The sequence below is a fragment of the Myotis nattereri genome, assembly GCF_964212035.1.
Source record: "Myotis nattereri genome assembly, chromosome: 5".
NCBI lineage: Eukaryota > Metazoa > Chordata > Mammalia > Chiroptera > Vespertilionidae > Myotis > Myotis nattereri.
This window is the reverse complement of record NC_138080.1, coordinates 51,459,959-51,481,344: the sequence shown is the minus strand read 5'-3', so window position 1 is coordinate 51,481,344 and position 21,386 is coordinate 51,459,959. Positions and strand designations below refer to the sequence as shown.

General features: G+C 36.7%; 1 protein-coding gene across 1 annotated transcript in view; it reads right to left on the bottom strand.

Moving 5' to 3' along the window:
* Nucleotides 1–21,386, bottom strand: part of TLL1 (tolloid like 1) — a gene marked incomplete at its 5' end in the record, with an annotated part of 167,576 nt that overhangs the window by 55,657 nt on the left and 90,533 nt on the right. The window contains 3 exons of the mRNA XM_081092763.1: nucleotides 5,131–5,246; nucleotides 13,522–13,646; nucleotides 20,762–20,867. Of these exons, the coding sequence (XP_080948889.1) occupies nucleotides 5,131–5,246; nucleotides 13,522–13,646; nucleotides 20,762–20,867 (347 nt within the window). The remainder of the gene's footprint in view (nucleotides 1–5,130; nucleotides 5,247–13,521; nucleotides 13,647–20,761; nucleotides 20,868–21,386) is intronic.

The window sequence follows — 21,386 nt, the reverse complement described above, 5'->3', positions numbered from 1 at the left end:
ACACACTTTAAAAAATGTAATACAGTAGATGTGGCATAATTTGGTTTTAAGAAAATGATTCATTTATTTTTATCTACCTTATTCATAGTTTTTCTTTTATCTTTGCTTTTCTTCTCCTGCATCTAATTTTATCATTCAAATACCTTCAAAAATGCTTACAAAAATGTCCAAAATAGCCAATGATAAAGGACTTATCATTTCCTTTCTTTGTAAATCCTCAACAGTTGATTATCAAATGCATTATTTCTGAACTATTTTTTTCCAAAGATCCCAAAATGTTTCTCCTCTATCTCTGAATACCAATACAACATTAAGTCATTCTTAGGACATAATTGGGAAATAATTTCTGTTTTTTTCTCAGGGAATACTACCAGTGTTAAGTTTCATTTGCATTTGTATTTCCCTTATGGCAATCACAAGGGATTCAAGTCTGTAGAGCACATATAAGAATTCATTTATTACAGCAGAGTTGGCACAGCTAGAATGCAGACATGAACAGTAGTAGGCCCCAAGGCTTATTTTGTGCTTTCCCTCTTGGGTTTAAAGGGGAGTTTTATACTAGTGTAAGAATAATTCAACTTACTCCTGAATGAGGTAAAAAAGATGAGCTAAATTGGAAGTTATGTATATCATCAAACTTTATTCAGAATTGAAACAATGTGTTTGGATTGCTAACAAATAGTTAATATTTGAAGTCTGGAACACACACACACACATTTGGAAGGAGAATAACTCTAAACAGAAAAGTTTCCTATCTTGTTTTTAAACTTCTATTTTAAACGCCAAGCACCACAGAGAAACAAAACTGGCCTACTTTAATATAAAACACAGAGCCCTTTCAAAGCAGAAAATGTAATAAAGATAGATTTTCTAAAAATCAAATCGGAGGGCTCTGATGTAGAAGTAAAACGCTGGCCCTTTCCTAAGGCTGCTAGCAGAATCCACACATGAATTACAAACCATAAGCATTGGAAAATACTTGATTGTTTTATATTATACTATCTTATGCAAATATGTTGCATCTTTTTCCAAAGAATGGCAAAATAAAAACTACTGAGCACAATTATATAGATGTTTTATTTCTTATGATAAGTATTACCATTTATCGATGTACCCATAGTTCCCTTGGAACAGGTGATTGAGGGAGATATAAGGAACAATTTTAAGATTTCCCATTTATCAGTCAAGAGTCTTATTTGTTATTCTGTGAAGTTAAATTGATACAATTGTGGTGGAGTTTGCTTATTAAAAACTTTGCTGTCCAATGATGCAAAGAAAGTGAAGAATATTGAAGAAAGACGGATCAATAGTGTAGGGACCAGATGTTTGTAAGTCTTCAGAGGAAGATTAATCAATGAACTTTTGTCAGAATGATGAAGATGTTATTGGTTACCTAAACTAATTCCATGAGCACCATAGAAAGGTCAACTAGAACATTTATACCTTATTGTGCTGAGGATGGGGAAGATGTTACAAATCTTGTCAATTATACTGATAGCATGAAGTGGTTTTTTGGAAAGAGATATTAGAATCAAAAGCAGCAAATTAAACAGATTTCTGGCCTTTATCCAGAAGCAGCTTAGGAAAGACTTATAAACTCTCAAGGGAAACTACAGTTTTCTTCTCAGAAATAAGACTAGGAGCAGAACAGGGATCAGTAAACTATGCCCGATGCACCAAATCCAGCCCTCAGCCAGTTTTTATAAAGAACGTTTTGTTGGAAACATTACTTTACATAATTTCTAGGACTAAACAACAGAACTGAGTGTTTGAAACAGACTGTATAGCCTGCAAAGCTAAAAATATTTAATGTATATCCTTTCAAAAAAATGTGCCAACTCCTGGAATAATTGATCATTATATTTTTGTTCAGCTTTGAACTGTATCATGCTAAAGGGAAACATTTGCATCTTTTCCTACAACTAAAAGCCATCTGTGATTGGGAGTCAGAAAGCCAGGATTAAACTTCTAGCTTCTCAGTTTGTTAGTTTACTTAAAATTTCTGAGTTTGAATGAATTTTTTCACTGTAACATGGAGGTCATCGTATCAAGCTGATCTCAGCACAATTAAATCCGAAGGACTTACTTGGATAATGTGTAGAAAACACTAATAATCCGAAGTATTGTTAATATTCTCCTATATTATTATTATTTCCATGATACATATTCAGGCATCTCTCACAATATAAATGTTACAACAGTTATGAAATAAAAACATAATGCAATTTACTTAATCTAACTATACTGGGAAACACAAAAATATAGGCTCGATTTTATTGTTGTTGTCAATCTTCACCAAGGATATATTTTCCATTGATTTTTTTTTTAAAAGGAAGAATGGAAGGGAGGGAGGGAGGGAGGGAGAGAGAGAAGGAGGTGGAGAGAGAGAGTGAGAGAGAAACATGGATGTGAGAGAAACATATCAATTGGTTGCCTCCCGCAATCACTCCGACTGGGGCTGGGGATTGAGCCTGCAACTGAGGTATGTGCCCTTGACCAGAATCAAACCCTAGACTCTTCACTCTATAGGCAGACACTCTACCCACTGAGCTTAATCGGCTACCAGGGCAATATAGGCTCAACTTTAAATTTTCTCAGGAAAATCAACATGTCAAAGTAAAGGATCTTTTACTTTAAAATACAAAGGATGGACAAGGAAGCTTGTGGCCTTGGTTCAAGGCCCTGCCTTACAACAGACTAGTTGTCTGACTCAGATAGATCTCTAATTCCATCAGGGATTAACTATATGACAGGTGAGAAACAGGAGTTAAATTATACCATGAAACTAATTTTTCTGCTTAAACATATGTGATATCTGGATTTTAAAATTTTGATTTATCATCACCAACTACTCACAGGGTCTTTTAAAAAATGTAATAGATTTTATTATTTCTGAAGTTATACATATACATTACATAATTTAGTAGAGGTTTCATTCAGTGATTATATACTTTGCTGCAAACAGTTTGCAGATATCCCATTTGGTACAAATTAATTTTGTGTTATATTTTGCTATGTTTAGTATATATGTTTTATTATTGCTGACACTATCACAGATAACCCCCATTCCCCCCACCCTTGCCCACCGCCACCCAGCCTCTGCCCCCTCTCCTGACCTTCACCACACTGTTGTCTGTGTCCGTGGGCTATGCATATATGTTCTACCTCCCTTTCCTTAATTCCCACCCCAACTCTATAGCCAATCAGTTGCAACTTCTCTAGATGATACTCTGCAATGCTGCTAAAAATGTCCTCCTCCTTCCTTTTTCAGTCAGTGCTCTCCATGTTTCTCTGAATTAACTGCACTAACTCCAAGATCTGAGCTCTCTTATCTCTGCAAATCCATAAGTGGTATCTTGCTTTCGTCAACTATTTTTCATAGCTTGCCTAGGATAACACTAGGCCTTGTCCTTGATATATGTGCATAAGATTCCTGATAGCAAAAATTTCTTTCACACACCAGAAGACACATTTTAATGGAATCAACAATTTATCTATACAGCAATTGCTAGATTTAAGCTGTGCCTTTGCCAATATAAACATTATATTGTAAATTGACCCCATATGGGTAAACTGTTAGATGAGTGGTTAAGAAGACATTTTTTTTTCAAAATTAAAGTAGTCAAATGATAGCTTTTAAATGGGCTCCATAGGAAAAGAAAAAAAAATGCTAACTGTATTCAATATGTAAGAAGTCTATCCTTGTTAAAAGATCAATCAGTTCTGAGGGATGGAAGAATCGATATTGCATGCTTTTATCAGCTCAACACAGCTACATTCTCAGCTGCACATCCTGGACTGTTACCAGCATGTCCTGTGCAACATCAAAAACAGCCTCATATTGGACAAACTCTGTCTTTACCTTGGCAGGCTTACTCCTACAAAGATACACACATGCACTGACAATCTCTCTTTTTTTTAGTGTGGTAAAATATACATAACATAAAATTTACCATTTTAACTATTTCAAGTGTATAGTTCTGTAGCATTAAGCACATTCACACTGTTGTACAACAATACTTTCATTTTTTAAATGATATATTCCCACCCTAGCTGGTATTGTACAGTGTTGGCCCAAGCACCAAAGGGTTGTGGGTTCAATTCCCAGTCAAGGGCACATACCTGGGTTCGATTCCCAGCCCTGGTCAGGGTGCGTGCAGGTGGCAACCAATCAATGTGTCTCTCTCATATTAATTTTTTCTCTCTCCCTCCCTCCCTGCTTCCCTTCCATTCTCTCTAAAAATCAATGGGAAAAATATCCTCTGGTAAGGATTAACTAACAAATAAACAAATAAAAAATAAATGAATAAAATATGTTTTTCTTACATAAAATAATATATGCTTATCATACAAAATAAAAGAAGAAATGAGCCCTTGCTGGTTTGGCTCAGTGGATAGAGCGTCAGCCTGTGGACTGAAGGGTCCTGAGTTCGATTCTGGTCAAGGGCACATGCCTGATTGTGGGCTTGATCCCCAGTAGGGGATGTGCAGGAGGCAGCCGATCCATGATTTCCTCTCATCATTATTGTTTCTATCTCTCTCTCCCTTCCTCTCTGAAATCAATACAAATATTTCTTTTAAAAAAAGAAAAAGAAATGAAACCTATATATAAATCCAACAAGGATAAATAAGCATTGTTTTGTTATATATTCTTCCATAATTTTGTCTCTAACATATGTACTTTAAAAATTAGATATTTTCATGCCTCTGACTTTTAACCTACTGGTTAAATTTTCCAATATATTGAAAAATTGTCCTCTAGTTCCAGGAAACACACAATCTTATATAAAAAAAGAATGTTTGTAACAAGGGTGCTGTGATGTTTCTAGATAATAACTCATGTGATCATCTTCAGGAAGATAAATTTAATGACATTCTGTATCATGTTTTATTCCTTTTTAATGAGCATAACTTGATAAAGAAATTATCAATAGGTCTTTTACATTGGCCATTCTGTATATTTTGGTAAAATAGAACGTTCAATCTTTTAAAACATTATAAATTTTTTGAACTATTTAGTCTTTTATTTGATTAATTAAACAAGAATAAAAAATAAAGCAAATTAAATTTGAAAAATAAACCTCTGCACTTATATGAGAGTAAAAGAGAACTCTTGATATTATAAACTACCTTCTCCCCAGGGGTCACAGAAACTCTCCAGATGCAGTGTGTGTAAGAAGGGTAGCCGTTGGGAAATCCTGGAGAGGAAAGGTTGCCGTTGGACTCTTGTAGGGTTTCTCCACATGCTGAAATAAAAATAAAATACATATATTTGATTTTTTAAAAAGATAACATCTATTATTTCCTAAAAAGTATAAGATCATTTTTAATTTTAATGAAAGGTATGGGCATCATACTTAAAACCTTGAGTCTTTTAGTGTTAGACAAGAGTATGTATTTGTCTTTTATAAAGTCTTTTATAAAGTCTTTTATAAAGATTTTCCCTTTCTAAATAATTTATTTTTATGTCTCTCATAAGAATTTCACTATACCTAATGGGATCACTAGGGTTAACTGAATCACGAGAACCGTAGATAAATAACTGGCCTGTATAAAGTACTTCCTCATGGAAACCTCTGCTATCCCTTCCCAAGGAGCCAGTAGCCAACTTGTAAATGGCCCATATTTTGATTCAGGTCAGTCGCTACCTTGTTGATGTGTCTCTGAGACCACATGAAACATTCCATCAACATATTCAATGTAAATTGAGGCTAAGTTCAGTTTACATTGAATTATTCCATGTGAAAGTTGAAAAAAATCTTAGCTAATAAGTAATCCATAAAAGTGGTACCAAAATGTAATCACAATGAAAGTTTTTCTCAAAATAAGCCCCCCAAAACTGAAAGATTAAAAAACATCATGGACGCCCTGGCCAGTTTGTCTCAGTGGGTAGAGCATCGGCCTGCGAACCGAGGTGTCCCGGGTTCGATTCCAGTCGGGGGACACATGCCTGGGTTGCGGGCTCGGTCTAATGTGCAGGAGTCAGCCAATCAGTGATTCTCTCTCATCATTGATGTTTCTATCTCTCCCTTCCTCTCTGAAATCAGTGAAAATATATTTTAAAAAATCATGGAAGACTCAAATTTTCCAACAGGATGTAGATGTTTATTTACTCTCTCTTTTCTGTTGATCATAAGTACAAATTGCTGGAAAAGCAATTACATTTTTCTCTTACTAAGCCTGTCTAATTTCTTGGAAGTAATTACTAGTCATCTGAAATAGCAAATTATCAGCTCCACAGCCTTCAGATCTGTATGATTGATATCTCTAGGGCTATTTCAACAAAGGCAAAAAGCAGAGTGTAATTAACTTATTGGTGCAGCCAAGGTCAGAGTCATTCTATAACGGGTTTTCCTGTTGTTTTGTAAGACATGGTATGAGCTACATGAACCTAGGATGCTTTAAGTATCCTTAATCCAAAAATAATTTCTCTGCTGCAGCCAGTCATCTTTAAACTTTTACTCAACAACAATGTGAAAGAACAGTTTCTTCCCTCTGACGGAGACTGAAATAAAAACAGATATTTCCATATGAGAGACCAATAGCTACCGGCAGCTCATCATATCCTCAATAAGTTGCTGGTGGTTTTGCATATCTTAACTTAAATGTAAAAAAGAAAGATGATGACTTCGAAAACACAAAACAGAGCTGTAAAAAGAGTCTGATACAATATAAATATTTATTTAGAAACACAGAAATTATGTTTGCACAGCAAAATAAGTTTAAAGTAAGAGTAAGCAATATTTATTCTGATAAAAGCAACTTTAGAACAAAACAAAAATGCTCATTGGTCAAAAATACACAACTCATAACTTTTCATGAATCAAGAAGGGCACTTGATAAATATAATGTTATAAGAACCCTTAAAAAGTTTAAATGTGTTAAGATTTATGGACGCAAACAATGTGCTTCTCACTAAAGTCAGTTTAGATGCTAGTCATGTTGGAGTTGAGTGTGTTTCAATGAAAAGAGTTAGAATTCACAACAATTTAAAAATAAATTCTGTAATGATTGAAACCTCCACTAAACTACATAGAATGCTGGCACTGAATTTCCTAAAGTAGAATTAAAACAAAGAAATATAGTTAATCTACAAATATAACAATAATGATATGATAAAAAATAAAAGATTCTATAAATGAAAAAATAAATATAACATATAATTCAAAAATTTAATAAATATATAGCACCTGCTTATAAACGCAATAAGTACAAACAATAGTCAAGTTGTGGTAATTATTTTTCCATTTTATAGTACATGTGGTTGTCCCATATAACCTGGGACAACCACACCTTCTGTTAATTAACCTTCTGTTAATTCCTACTAACAGAAGATTTTCATCCATTTTCCCAGCCATTCGTGGATTAATGCTCAGATATAAAGAGCAAACTTTATTATTAAAAGAATTAAAGGAAAAAACTAAGATGGCGGCATAGGTAAACACCAGGAAATCGCTGCCTCCCACAACAACTTCAAAAAAACAACATAAAGACAAAACGAACAGCGTCCAGAACTACAGGAAAGCTGGCTGAGTGGAAATTCCACAACTAAAAGGAAAGAAAACCACACTGAGAGCCAGAGGAGCTGCGGAAGTAAAGTGCAGAGGTACAGAGGCTCGAGCGCGGAAAGGGGCTGGTACCTGAGGACGCGGCTGTCTTTTTAAATCGAAAGGGAGTCACAAGCTCCCGACTGCTCTGAACTCCGGTTCTGGGAAGTCTCTGGGGACCCAGGACTCATACGGGGAGAAACTGGACTGTCTGGCAGCAGGCAGAACTCGGAACTTGAGGTCGGCTTTCCCTCAGAGGTGCTTGCAGCAATTACCAGGACACTGAGATGCTCGCGGCCCCTTAGGGCAGGGCTGGGAATCCGCCATAGCTGCTTGCTCCGCCCTTTGATTCCCGGAGACCCCGCCCCACCCAGGCTGCGGCAGAGGCTTTTGCATATGAATGCCCCAGCCCTTTGCAACCTGAAAATTACCTAACAAACTGCAGCTGGGCCACAGACCCAGAACTTCCAAGAGAAGGCCCAAGGCCCCACAGCAGCTTGCATTGCTTCACAGCTGGACCTCATCAGGGTACCTCCAAAATCCAAAAAAGGAAGGGGAATCTGCAGTTCTCTTCATAGCTCCTGCTGTGTAACCTCAGGCAGAGGCTAAATTAGCACCTCCTTAGATCCAAGAGCCAGTGTACCCAGTGGTCAGAGGGGGACCATCCAGATTACAACCTCTCAGATCCATAAGGGACACACTCAGGTTGCAGACTCAGTGAGCACCAAATCCCCACTGAAGCAAGTCTTGCTCCAGAAGGGTGTCTTCAGCACAGAAGTTCTCCCACTGCAGACACAGCTGATTCTCACTGCCAATTGTCCTGGAGGTCAATTCCTCCCAGTGATCCTACAATAATCAAGGCATAACTACAATAAGACTATGCAAAAAGTCCACAAGGGGGTACACCAAGAGTGTCCACCTCAGGTAACTGGGGAGGCTGAGCCACTGGGCCCTACAGGACACCTAGCACACAAAACCACTCTACCAACACAGGGAAGCATAAAAAATGCGGAGACAAAGAAACAGGTCACAAATGACAGAAATGGAGGAAAGCAAACGGCTGGATATAGAGTTCAAGGCCACTTTTATAAGGTTTTTCAAGAATTTTATGGAAACCGCCGATAAATTTAGTGAGGCCCTCGATAAATCTAGTGAGACTCTTGAGGATATGAAAAAGGACCAACTAGAAATTAAGCATACACTGACTGAAATAAAGAATAATATACAGAGATCCAACAGCAAACAAGAGGATCCCAAGAATCAAGTCAAAGATTTGAAACACGAAGAAACAAAAAAAGACCCAACCGAAAAAGAAAAAAGAAAAAAGATTCCAAAAATATGAAGATAGTGTAAGGAGCTTCTGGGACAACTTCAAGCGTACCAACATCAGAATTATAGGGATACCAGAAGAAGAGAGAGGGCAAGATATTGAAAACCTATTTGAAGAAATAATGACAGAAAACTTCTCCCACCTGGTCAAAGAAATAGACTTACAAGTCCAGGAAGCCCAGAGAACCCCCAAAAAAAGGAACCCAAAGAGGACACATCATAATTAAAATGCCAAGAGCAAAAGACAAAGAGAATCTGAAAAGCAGCAAGAGAAAGACAGTCAGTTACCTACAAGGGAGTACCCATACGACTGTCAGCTGATTTCTCAACAGAAACCATGCAAGCCAGAAGAGAGTGGCAAGAAATATTCAAAGTGATGAACAGCAAGAACCTACAACCAAGATTACTTTATCCAGCAAAGCTATCATTCAGAATAGAAGGTCAGATAAAGAGCTTCACAGATAAGAAAACGCAAAAGGAGTTCATCACCACCAACCCAGCATTATATGAAATGCTGAAAGGTATTCTTTAAGAAGAGGAAAAAGGAAAAGGAACTCTTACCATTTGTCACAGCATGGATGGAACTGGAGAGTGGATAAATACCACATGATCTCATTCATTTGTGGAATATAATGAACAACATAAACTGATGAACAAGGACTGATCCAGAGACCGAGAGGCATTGATTGGACTGTCGGGCCTTGGAGGGAAGGTAGGGGAGGGTAAGGGGGAAAGATCAAACAAAGGACTTATGTGCAAGCATATAGGCCTAAATAATGGACATGGACAACGGGGGGGGGGGTGAGGGCATGAGCCAGGGGTGGGGGGGGGAGTAGAGGGTAACGTGGGGATAAGGACACATATGTAATATCTTAATCAATAAAAAATATATTTAAAAAAAGAATTAAAGAAAAATTACCAAGGAAAATGTGACACTAAGATAAAGTGCATAGTCTGCCCATATGTATGTGGATGAGAAAACTGTTATGGCATTACTAATATACAAGTAAGTCTTTTAAGCTTCCACCTCAGTTTCTCTTCTCTAAAGCGACTATCTTGTTGATATGTACTTCATAAAGTAGCTTTGCAAGGGTCAACTATTATGACGCCCTAAGGTATGACGTCTACTTACATACCTTTTTCACAAAAAGGAAGACTGTGGCCTTAATTGTTAGAATGTGTTTTTGAATTACAAATGCAGTCATATCCAGTAAAAAAAAAAAGGCTTTAAAAAATATGCAAAGAAAATTATCACTTTCCTAATTGAAATTACTCTAAAACAAAACATAATTCAGAAGTTAAGCTTCTATCTCTCTAGGCAGATGACATGATCTTATATGTATAAAACCATAAAGATGCCACACATTCACACATAAAACTGTTAGAATTAATAAATTCTGCAAAATAGCAGGACATAAAATCAACATACAAAAATCAGTTACATTTCCATACACTGACAAGTAATCTGAAAAAGAAATAAAGAAAACTATCGCATCTATAATAGCATCAAAAAGAACAAAATATTCAGAATACCTTAACCAATGAGAAAAAAGGATTATACACTGAAAACAACAAAACACCACAGGGAAAAAAATTAAAGAAAACAAAGCAATGTAAAGAAATTCTGTGTTCATTGATTTGAAGACTTAATATTGCTACAATTTCCATACCACTCAACATTACCTACAGATTCTATGCAATCTCTATAAAAATCCCAATGGCTTTTTTTGCATAAATGAAAGAAAAAAGTTCTAAAATTCATATAAACCACAAAATCTGAACAACTAAAACAATCTTAAGAAGAACAAATATATGGAAGCTTCACACTTCTTGACTTCAAAACATATTATAAATCTACAGTAATCAAAACAGTGTAGTATTGTCATAAGATAGACATACAGACCAATGGATCAGAATAGTCAAAAATAAGCCCATGCATATACAGTAAAATGATATTCAATAAGGGTGACAAGACTACACACTGAGGAAAGGACAGTCTCTTCAACAAATGGTGTTGGGGGAACTAGCTATACACATACAAAAAAAATGAACTTAGACCTTTATCTGTCACCATACACAAAATCAACACATAACATTTGTATTTAAAAGAAAGATATCCTTAGAAGCTTCTTTATTAAAGGTATTTACTTTATATTCCTCATATATTCACTGTTATTTGACATATTTAATTAAGAAAGAATTCTGAAGATAATATTAGAGTTGATAGTTGGTATAAGTACTAAGTAGTTATAAACAATAAGGGCATTGGGCTATAGAAAAAAATAAATTACGAGAAAATGCAATTAAAGACCAGAAAAGTCACAACCTCAAATATCTACATGTGAAGGTTAGGCATCCTTTCAAGATTAAACTCTAAAGAACAGCTCTATAGGATGCAGAAGCAATAGAACTTTGAGCATAAACTTATATGGAGTAAAAAAGTTGGAGTAAAAAGTAGCCAAATAGCTTTATTGACTCTATTTACCAGCAATTTCTAACAAAACAGCAAGACAGACTCCAAAGAAATATGCAGTTCTATAAAACCCTCTTCTCTATTAAAAGCAAGAAACAACCAAGTGTCACGTTATAAATTCTTACTTTCTTAGGTGATTCTCAGATGAGTCATCCTATTTAGACTTCAGTGTATAATTGTTGGTCTTTACCACAATTCCACTGATGCACTTGGAGTTACTGTTAAACCGACAGCATCAGTGTAGCTGAACTGTATTTTGAAAATGGCAAGTATATGTTTACTAACATCATTAGTACTCCCATTGTGAGGAAATGAAGAACCTTAAATACATAACCATAAATAGGGCTCAGAACTAGCGCATATGAGAGAGAGAGAGAGAGAGAGAGAGAGAGAGAGAGAGAGAGAGAGAGAGAGAGAGAGAGAGAAAGGGTGGGTACAGTGCTGAGAGGGACAGAGAAATAATAGAAAGAGGGAGAGTTAGAAAAAGAGAGAAAGAGAGTGTGTTGTTTGGTGAGCATGAAGGATGGATGATTACTAGAATTAGTGGGATGATCACACTGTAAGGTAAAAAAATATCCAATAGCTATATTGTACACCTGAAACTAATATAACCAATTTAAGATTGAACACCAACTATAGTGAAATAAGTAAAAAAGTAAAAAATGAAAACAAAAAAAATCAAGCCCAAGTCATTCTAAAAGACCTTGGGAATTAAAAGTTAACATATCTTTTTTAAAAATATATAAACATATCTTTTAATTCTCCCTTATTCCTTGCATTTTATAAGCTGCAAAACAGAGACTTGTTTTTCATACTGTTTTAGAAACACAAGATATATTCCTCAGTAATGATGATGCCTATATGCTGTGGTTTTTGCCATATTAAACAAAGCAATATACATATTACTATATTTCAAGTAAGAAAATAGCCCATTTATCTATTTACATGATTAAAGTCTCAAGTAAAAATTATGCTTACTAATTATTTTCCTATTAATAACTAAAATATTCAAGAGCCATAGGTTGAAAATTAAATTAGTGTCATACATGTGATTCTTTTGATTCCCATTGACTTACTTTTCTACAATTCATTGTGTAAATGCATCTCTAGTGTGCTCTTTAAGTATAATGTACATACATACATATTTAGAAAGATAATCAAAATGTTTTATATGGGAACTGTCCATTTATTTAGTTGATATTAATCACATAATCTTTTCCATAATTTTCTATTTTGAAATTTAAAAAACATAGTTCATCCAATACTGCCAGAAATTAGCCAAGGATCACCCATGTGTTTTATCATAGTGGTGACATCTGTTTATAAATTCATCTTCCCTGTGAAAATTTAGATTTTAACAAACAAATACTACACATGCATGTGTGTTTTACATAAATACATGGACAAAACAATTTGGAAAATCCATGTTAAGTAAAGTTAAATATGTTTCTTTGAAATAAGGTATTTTACTAGGAGAGGATTTTGAGTGTGCAGTAGGTGCATAGAATACACAGCCTTTCCAAATTGGAAGCTGACTCTTTTTTTCCTTGAACCAATAAAGCACTAGTGTTCCCTTGGAACTTTCTTATTAAGACCTTCCATTAATCTTTTTGATGACTTTATTCAGTAGAAAAAACAATCAGGACCTTCTATTAATCTTTTCCACAACTTTATCCAGTAAAAAAAACAATCAGTAGCTCATGAGCAACATGGTTAGAACTAATTTTTTGCAACTAATTTATCAATTCCAATAATAAAAAATTTAATTTATATGCCATTAATGGTGGTACTTGCAAGAAAAGATCATTCAGGACTCAAATCTGAAGTCGAACTAAAGGACATTCTTTTTATATTACCAAGGAGACCCAGAATTTGAGTTTGAAATCATGCAACTATTTAATAACTATCAGACAAACATGCCTTTTACTCTTTCACTCCTTAAATTAAAAGAAATAAAACATACTACCCTTGTGCTTGAAATCTGATTTCTAGCAATTTGTTTTTAATTATATCAGTGGGTGTCCCAGAGTTCTCTCCTATTTCGTTTTCTGATTACTGACTTCGAACTGAGTAAGTCACTTGCCAGCATGGAAAGAGACATGTAAACAGTTGAGTAAATGGTGGCTTATTCATCTGGCACAATTACGCCTCTGTGTTTGCACGGTGCAATACCTGGGCATCTATACAGCTTTCTTGCCTGTGCAATATCTCCTTTGCTTAAACGGGTCCGCTGACCGATTGCGGGACGTATGCCATTATCATCACGAGAAGGGAGAATAGTGTCCAGAAACATCCCCCTGAAAAAAATCAGAAGCAAGCCACACATAAGTCAACCCAATTAAGACACATATACTTCGTACAAGTATTAGGGGTTTTATCAAACTCAAGTCAATCTACGGGGAAAAACATCAGTGATGTGCTTTAACCCGTGTGTCAAAACACTTTTATTAAAGTAGAAATAAAATGTGTGCTAAATACAGGGTGTTCTCCCAAAAAGTATACACATTTTAATAGCTGATAGCTCAGTTGATGTTTCTTTCTTTTCAGATTTAACCCATTGGAATTAACAACTTATTCAAACTGTGTATACATTTTTTTGGAACACCCTGTACGTATGCCTAACATGGAGTCAGTGATGATATTTACATTTTCCTTAGAAATGTATATTACATGATTTTCGAAACCTAGAATTCTATATAGTCCCCCACTACATACACATGGCTTTTGTGTGGGTCTCTCAAGCAGATCTAAGAACCCCTTGGATTACAAGTTGTAAAACAAGTCTTCCTCTTGTAGCTATATTTCTTAAAGACAACCTACAATAAATATTTTTGAAGTTACTAAAATTGTAAAAGAGAAATAAAATACACACATATATTCGTGTGTGTGTGTGTGTGTGTGTGTGTGTGTGTGTGTAGGTTCATTTCTTAGTTAAACTACTAATTTAATATTAGTATTCTTCTAATTAAATCTTAGATTCTTCTAATCTTAGTATTCTTCCAAGTACTACAGTACATGTTAAAGAACAAGGAAAAACAAAGAGTGTCAAATTTTAGATAGAAGAGTATAAAGCAAAATAGTTCAATGATATACACACATACATACACATACATATAGTATAAAATGTTTCATGTTAAAATTAATAATCAACTAAGTAATGCCTTAATAATGATAAGGTATGGCTACTGAGTTGTTTGTTCTCAAGGTTGTAATAAAAACTCACTATTTTTCTTAATATGCATAACTAAAAATTCTGACTCTAGTGCACTAAAAATACAGCTTAATTTTGCAATAGAAACCAACTTTATAGCTCTAAAGAAAGTTCAATGGACTGGGGGACTATTCTAAGTGGTGAGAAGAATAGAGTGTGTATTTAAGGATTTTTTTTTAAAAAAAGAGCAACTATAAACTATAAAGGTATTTTATTTTATTTTAGTTTTAGTTTGGATATCATTAATTATGAAAGCTTTCAAAACTTCAGTGGAACGGGAAGCTTCCTATGATGCCATTTCAATAGTGATTTATTTCAGTTTACATACTTTCCAAGAATGTCACCATATTTTTAAAACATGTTTTTATTGATTTCAGAGAGGAAGGGAAAGGGAGAGAGCGATAGAAACATCAGTGATGAGAGAGAATCCTTGATAGTCTGTCTCCTGCATGCCCCACATTGGGGATCGAGCCCACAACTCAGGCATGTGCCCTGATCGGGAATCGAACCATGATCTCCTGGTTCACAGGTCCACGCTCAACCACTGAGCCATGCTGGCTGTGTTGTCACCATCTTTAAATAAGAAATAATCCTTGTTATCTGGAACTACTTTTCGATCCCCTGACTTTTCCTCCCTAAAGATAAAATCTAGATCTCAGTTGTATTTTAGCTCCAGGCCCAGAAAAGCAGCAAAACCAGATAAGTGACACAGTGACCGCCTCAGGACCAGCTGCATTGACTAATTACCCCGTCCTGGTGCCAACCAATCAGCGGAGACCATGTCCCTGAAAGAGCACACCTGGGAAGTTGATTAATATTGTATTGAGACCCTTCCCTGAGACCTCCCCTAAAATTACTGCCTGCAAGAGAGATAAATACCCTCAACACAAAGGACCCAGAATACCCTCAACAAAAAAGACCCAGTGTGCACTCTCCCCCAGGCAAGCATGCTGCACCATTCCCTTCCCCACCCTTCTTCAAGGGACCCCATGAGACTTGCAACCAGGGGAGCAATGGGTAGCGGCAGCTCATTCCAGGCTAATCCTCTGAACTTGTCTCCAAGGCCCTCTTTTCTCTGACTCCCCAGTGAGGCAAAGCAGCCCAGGCTAGGCTCTCCTGTTGCTTCTCCTATGCCCTTCCTTATTTCACTGTCCTAAGTGTGTTTTTACTGCAGCCAATACATTTTTACTTGCTTTGCTTGCTGTAATTTGTCTCTTGATTGAAATCTTTCTTTCAAGAAGACAAAAACCAAGGTCTCATCGTCTTGCTGGTAACATAATGAACAAAATAAACTAATAAACAAAACAGAAACAGACTTATAGATAGGGTTCCAAGGCTGGGTAAAAAAGGTGAAGGGATTAAGCAAAAAATCAAAACAAAGTAAAAAAAAAAAATCTTAGACATGCCTAATAGTTTGGTGATTACCAGAGGGAAAGGGGATTGGGAAGGTAGATGAGGGTATAGAGGTGATGGAAGGAAAGTTGACTTGGGGTAGTGAACACACAATACAATATACAGATGCCGTGTTATAGAATTGTATACCTGAAACTTACATAATTTTATGAGATAATGTCACCCCAATAAATTTGATTAAGAAGTTTTAAAAATTTGCCCTGTTTGGCTCAGTGGATAGAGCGTTGGCCTGCAGACTCAAGGGTCCCAGGTTCGATTCCGGTCATGGGCATGTACCTTGGATGCAGGCATATACCCAGTGGGGAGTGTGCAGGAGGTAGCTGATCAATGTTTCTATCTCATTGATGTTTCTAACTCTCTGTCCCTCTCCCTTCCTCTCTAAAAAATCAATAAAATATATATTTTTTTAAAAGTTTTAAAAATTTTCAGTTCTACTTTTTCCTACCTTTAGGAAATATTTACTGAGAATTCTTACAGGTCTGGATTTACAGCAGTAAATAAAAGACACAAAAAATTCCTCCTCTTATAATGCTCACATTCTCATGGGAGGAGAAAGACATTAAATAAAAGAATGATAAACTGGGATAGTGACAGGTACAACAGAGAGAAACATAGAAGAGTCTGAAAGTAATAAAACAGAAAAGTAACAGGAAGTATGAGTAATTTATGACTGAGCACCCTAGCGTCTAGGTTTGGGTAATGATCTTTAGATAAAACTTAGATAACTCAAATAGAGAATGGAACTCAAAACCAAAGCTAAGTATCTACAGAGCTCCATATGTAAATTATCTAAGATGAAGGTAGGGAGGTGAAACTAGTAATTGTTGGTTATTGACCATTAAAAGTGAGAGCTTAGAGGAGAAACCAAGATGGCACCATAGGTAAACACCTGAAATTGCTGCCTCGCACAACCACTTCAAAACTACAACTAAACACAAAACAGACATCACCCAGAACCACAGGAAGGCTGGCTGAGTGGAAATTCTACAACTAGAAGGAAATTCTACAACTGAGACTCAGAGGAGGTGCCGAAGTAAAGTGCAGAGGTACGGAGGCGCGCACACGGAAAGGGTTGGCAATGGAGAACGCTGGTGTCTTTTTCAATCAGGAGGGAGTCTCAAGCTCCCCACTGCTCTGAACTCCAGTTCCAGGCAAGTGTCTGGGGACCCAGACTCAGACGGGGAGAAACTGGACTGTCTGGCAGCGGGCGGAACTTGAGGGTAGCTTTCTCAGAGGTGCTCGCAGAGAGTACCGCGGGACACTGAGACCCAGGGGCCTCTTAAGGCAGGACTGAGGACCAGCCATAGCTGTTTGCTCCACTCTTTTGATTCCCTGAGACCCCGCCCCACCCCTGAGCAGAGGCTTTTACATATGAATGGGCTGGCCCTTTGAGATTTAAAATTACCTAACAAACTGCAGCTGGGTTAGAGAGAACCAGAACATCAAAAAGAAGGCTCAAGGCCCCACAGCACCTTGCATTGCTTCACAGCTGGGCCTCATCTGAGCACCTCCAAACCCCAAACAAGGAAGAGGAATCTGCAGATCTCTCCATAGCTCCTGCTGGGTAGCCTCAGGCAGAGGCTAAACTAGCACCTCCTTAGAGATCCAAGAGCCCGTATACCTAGTGGTCAGAGTGGGACCATCCAGATTACAACTCCTCAGATCCATAAGGGACACACTCAGGGGGCAGACTCAGTGAGCACCAAAGCCCCACTGAAGCAAGTCTTGCTCCAGAAGGGTGTCTTCAGCACAGAAGTTCTCCCACTGTAGACACAGCTGATTCTCACAGCCAATTGGCCTGGAGGTCAATTCCTCCCAGTGATACCAACAACAATCAAGGCTTAACTGCAATAAGACTGTGCACACAGCCCACAAAGGGGTGCACCAAGAGTCTCCACCTCAGGTAATTGGGGAGGCTGAGCCACTGGGCCCTATAGGACACCTAGCACACAAAGCCACTCTATCAATACAGGGAAGCAGCCAAAATGCGGAGACAAAGAAACAGGTCACAAATGACAGAAATGGAGGAAAGCAAACTACTGGATATAGAGTTCAAAACCACGGTTATAAGCTTTTTCAAGAATTTTCTAGAAACCGCTGATAAATTTAGTGAGACCCTCAAGTATATGAAAAAGGAACAACTAGAAATTAAGCATACACTGACTGAAATAAAGAATAATATACAGAAATCCAACAGCAGGATTGGATCCTCCAACAAGAGGATCCCAAGAATCAAGTCAAAGATTTGAAATATGAAGAAGCAAAAAATACCCAACCGGAAAAGCAAAAAGAAGAAAGAATCCAAAAATATCAAGATAGTGTAAGGAGCCTCTGCGACAACTTCAAGCGTACCAACATCTGAATTATAGGGGTGCCAGAAGAAGAGAGAGAGCAAGATATTGAAAACCTATTTGAAGAAATAATGACAGAAAACTTCCCCTACCTGCTCAAAGAAATAGACTCACAAGTCCAGGAAGTGCAGAGAACCCCAAACAAAAGGAATCCAAAGAGGACCACACCAAGACACATCATAATTAAAATGCCAAGGGCAAAAGACAAAGAGAGAATCTTAAAAGCAGCAAGAGAAAAAAAGTCCGTTACCTACAAGGGAGTACCCATATAATTGTCAGCTGATTTCTCAACAGAAACTATGCAGGCTGGAAGGGAGTGGCAAGAAATATTCAAAGTGATGAATAGCAAGAACCTACAACCAAGATTACTTTATCCAGCAAAGCTATCATTCAGAACTGAAGGTCAGATAAAGAGCTTCACTGATAAGAAAATGTTAAAGGAGTTCATCACCACCAAACCAGTATTATATGAAATGCTGAAAGGTATTCTTTAAGAAGAGGAAGAAGAAGAAAAAAGGTAAAGATAAAAATTATGAACAACAATTACATATCTATCAACAAGTGAATCTAAAAATCAAGTGAATAAAAAATCTGATGAACAGAGTAAACTGGTGAATATAATAGAATCAGGGGCATTGAAAGGGAGTGGACTGACAATTCTCAGGGGGAAAGGGATGTGGGGTGTTGGGGAAGAGACTAGACAAAAATTGTACACCTATGGATGAGGACAGTGGGGGCAGGTAAGAGCAGAGGCTGGGGTGTGAACTGGGTGGAGGGGAGTTATGGGGGGAAAAAGAGGAACAACTGTAATAATCTGAACAATAAAGATTTATTTTAAAAAAAAAGTGAGAGCTTAAACATACTTAATAGGATGCAACTCCAGCGAGGCCAGTGCAATTGAAGGGGAAATTGAGGCACAAGACAGCATTGAGAAAAGCCATTATTCAACTATGTTGCATGAATCAACAGATTATTAACTAGGTAAGTCCAAATTAATGAAATGTTACAATTTCTACAGTATTCAGAACTAATAATTCACTATTTTCAATTTCTGAAAACAGATTTGTAGCCTGAAAAGGTTTTTTTTTTTTTTTTCCAGTTTTCAAAAGAGATTCCGCTTTAAAAGTACCAGGCCATCTTAAATTGTATGTATTCAAACTCAGACAACCTAGTGATGAACTTTGAATCATTCTGTCCACTGAGGTAACCTCCCTTTCATTGGGTGGGGGGTCAGTTACCATTCTTTTGTTCCTTCTTTGTGGTCAGGGAGTTAATAACTATCTTCTTGACACAGGCCCTTAAGCAATGAAGACTCTTCCTAAACACCTTCAGTAAGGCACTATCAATAGACTAGAGCAGCCGTGGGCAAACTACTGCCCGCGGGCCGAATCCGGCCCGTTTGAAATGAATAAAATTAAAAAAAAAAAGACCATACCCTTTTATGTAATGATGTTTACTTTGAATTTATATTAGTTCACACAAACACTCCATCCATGCTTTTGTTCCGGCCCTCCGGTCCAGTTTAAGAACCCACTGTGGCCCTTGAGTCAAAAAGTTTGCCCACCCCTGGACTAGAGTCAGATCATTGAGGGCTTCACTTACTAACCTTCATTTGTTTTACCTATAATGGAAGAGTAAATTAGCTATGCTTTTAAATAAGCTTCATAAAATTTTACAATTCTTTACTAATGGAAAATGGGCAGCCCCAGTTAAGCAAAAATCTATGTTACAAACTATGCGTGCATATAAAAGCCCCTTATCTTTAGCCCCATCCTTCCCACAAGTAAGTACCTAAATCTGCTGATGGGCTATATTCATGAAAACAACTAAAAGTTTTATAGACTCTGTGGGTCAAAAATAGAAGAAACTATAAAACTTCAATTACTTACATGAATAGAATGAATAACAAATACCATATGTTCATCTAATTGATGCAGAAAAAGCATTTTACAGAAGTCAATACGCTTTCATGATAAAAAAAAAAAAATACACACTCAGCAAACTAGGGACAGAAGGAAAGTACCTCAACATCATAAAGACCATAGATGAAAGCCTATAGGATCATCATATTTAATGGTTGAAAACTGAAAGCTTTGCATTCAAGATGAGGAATAAGGCAAGCCTAATTGCTCACATCACCTCTATTCAACACGGTATTGGAAGTCCTAGCCAGAGCAATTAGGCAAGAAAAAGCAGGAAAAGGCATCCAAATCACAAAGAAAGTAGTAAAATCATCTGTTTGCTGATAGCAAATATAAAAATATGTTTAAAAAATTCCAAATGTCTGGTGTTGGCTATAAATACCAATCAAGTATTTTTGTATTTTATGGCAGGAATGTTTGAAAATGCTTCTAGTTCTAATGTTAGACAGAGCTTTGTGAGAAGCCACACAGAGGAAAGGAATTAAAAGTCAAAAGGTATAACCTGAGACTCCAACCTTGAGAAGGTGTTCCTGGCATAGTGCATGATACTGTCAAAATCATATCTTTCTCCCAGGGAGTTCACTTCTCCAGGCTCCATCTTCAGAAAGTTGTACTCTTGACCTAAGAGGCAGGCACAAATAACATTTCAGAAGCTTTCTACCAGGCAGAGAAGAGAAGAGCTACTCCTGTGCCTGCACCTTCTTTACAAAGTGGCTAATCTTCATGCATACTGTAATTACATGCTAACACCCACATTGCGTAAAAGTATCCATCCAGTGTTGCTGTCTTACTTAATATCACATTGAAAGTGTAATACTGAATTCCATTAATAAGTTAATTTTGGAAAAAGAGTGGATTATCAAAAGGATACTTTGGGTCTGTTTTCTATGTATACTCTTCTGCGTTCTCATATTTGTTTCTTTACAATTTTAAATGGTTTTTTTTTTCAGTACTGCAGAAGTGATTATAAAAAGTTACATCTTACTTAATGACTTTCCCACCTTTCTATTATAACTAAAGTTGCCAAGACAGAAAAATTATCTTCCTATTTGCTTTATATTCTTTCTATGAGACACTGAAAAAAATATAAAAACAATATTTATAAGTGCCTACAACATGACGGACTTTAGCTATGTGATT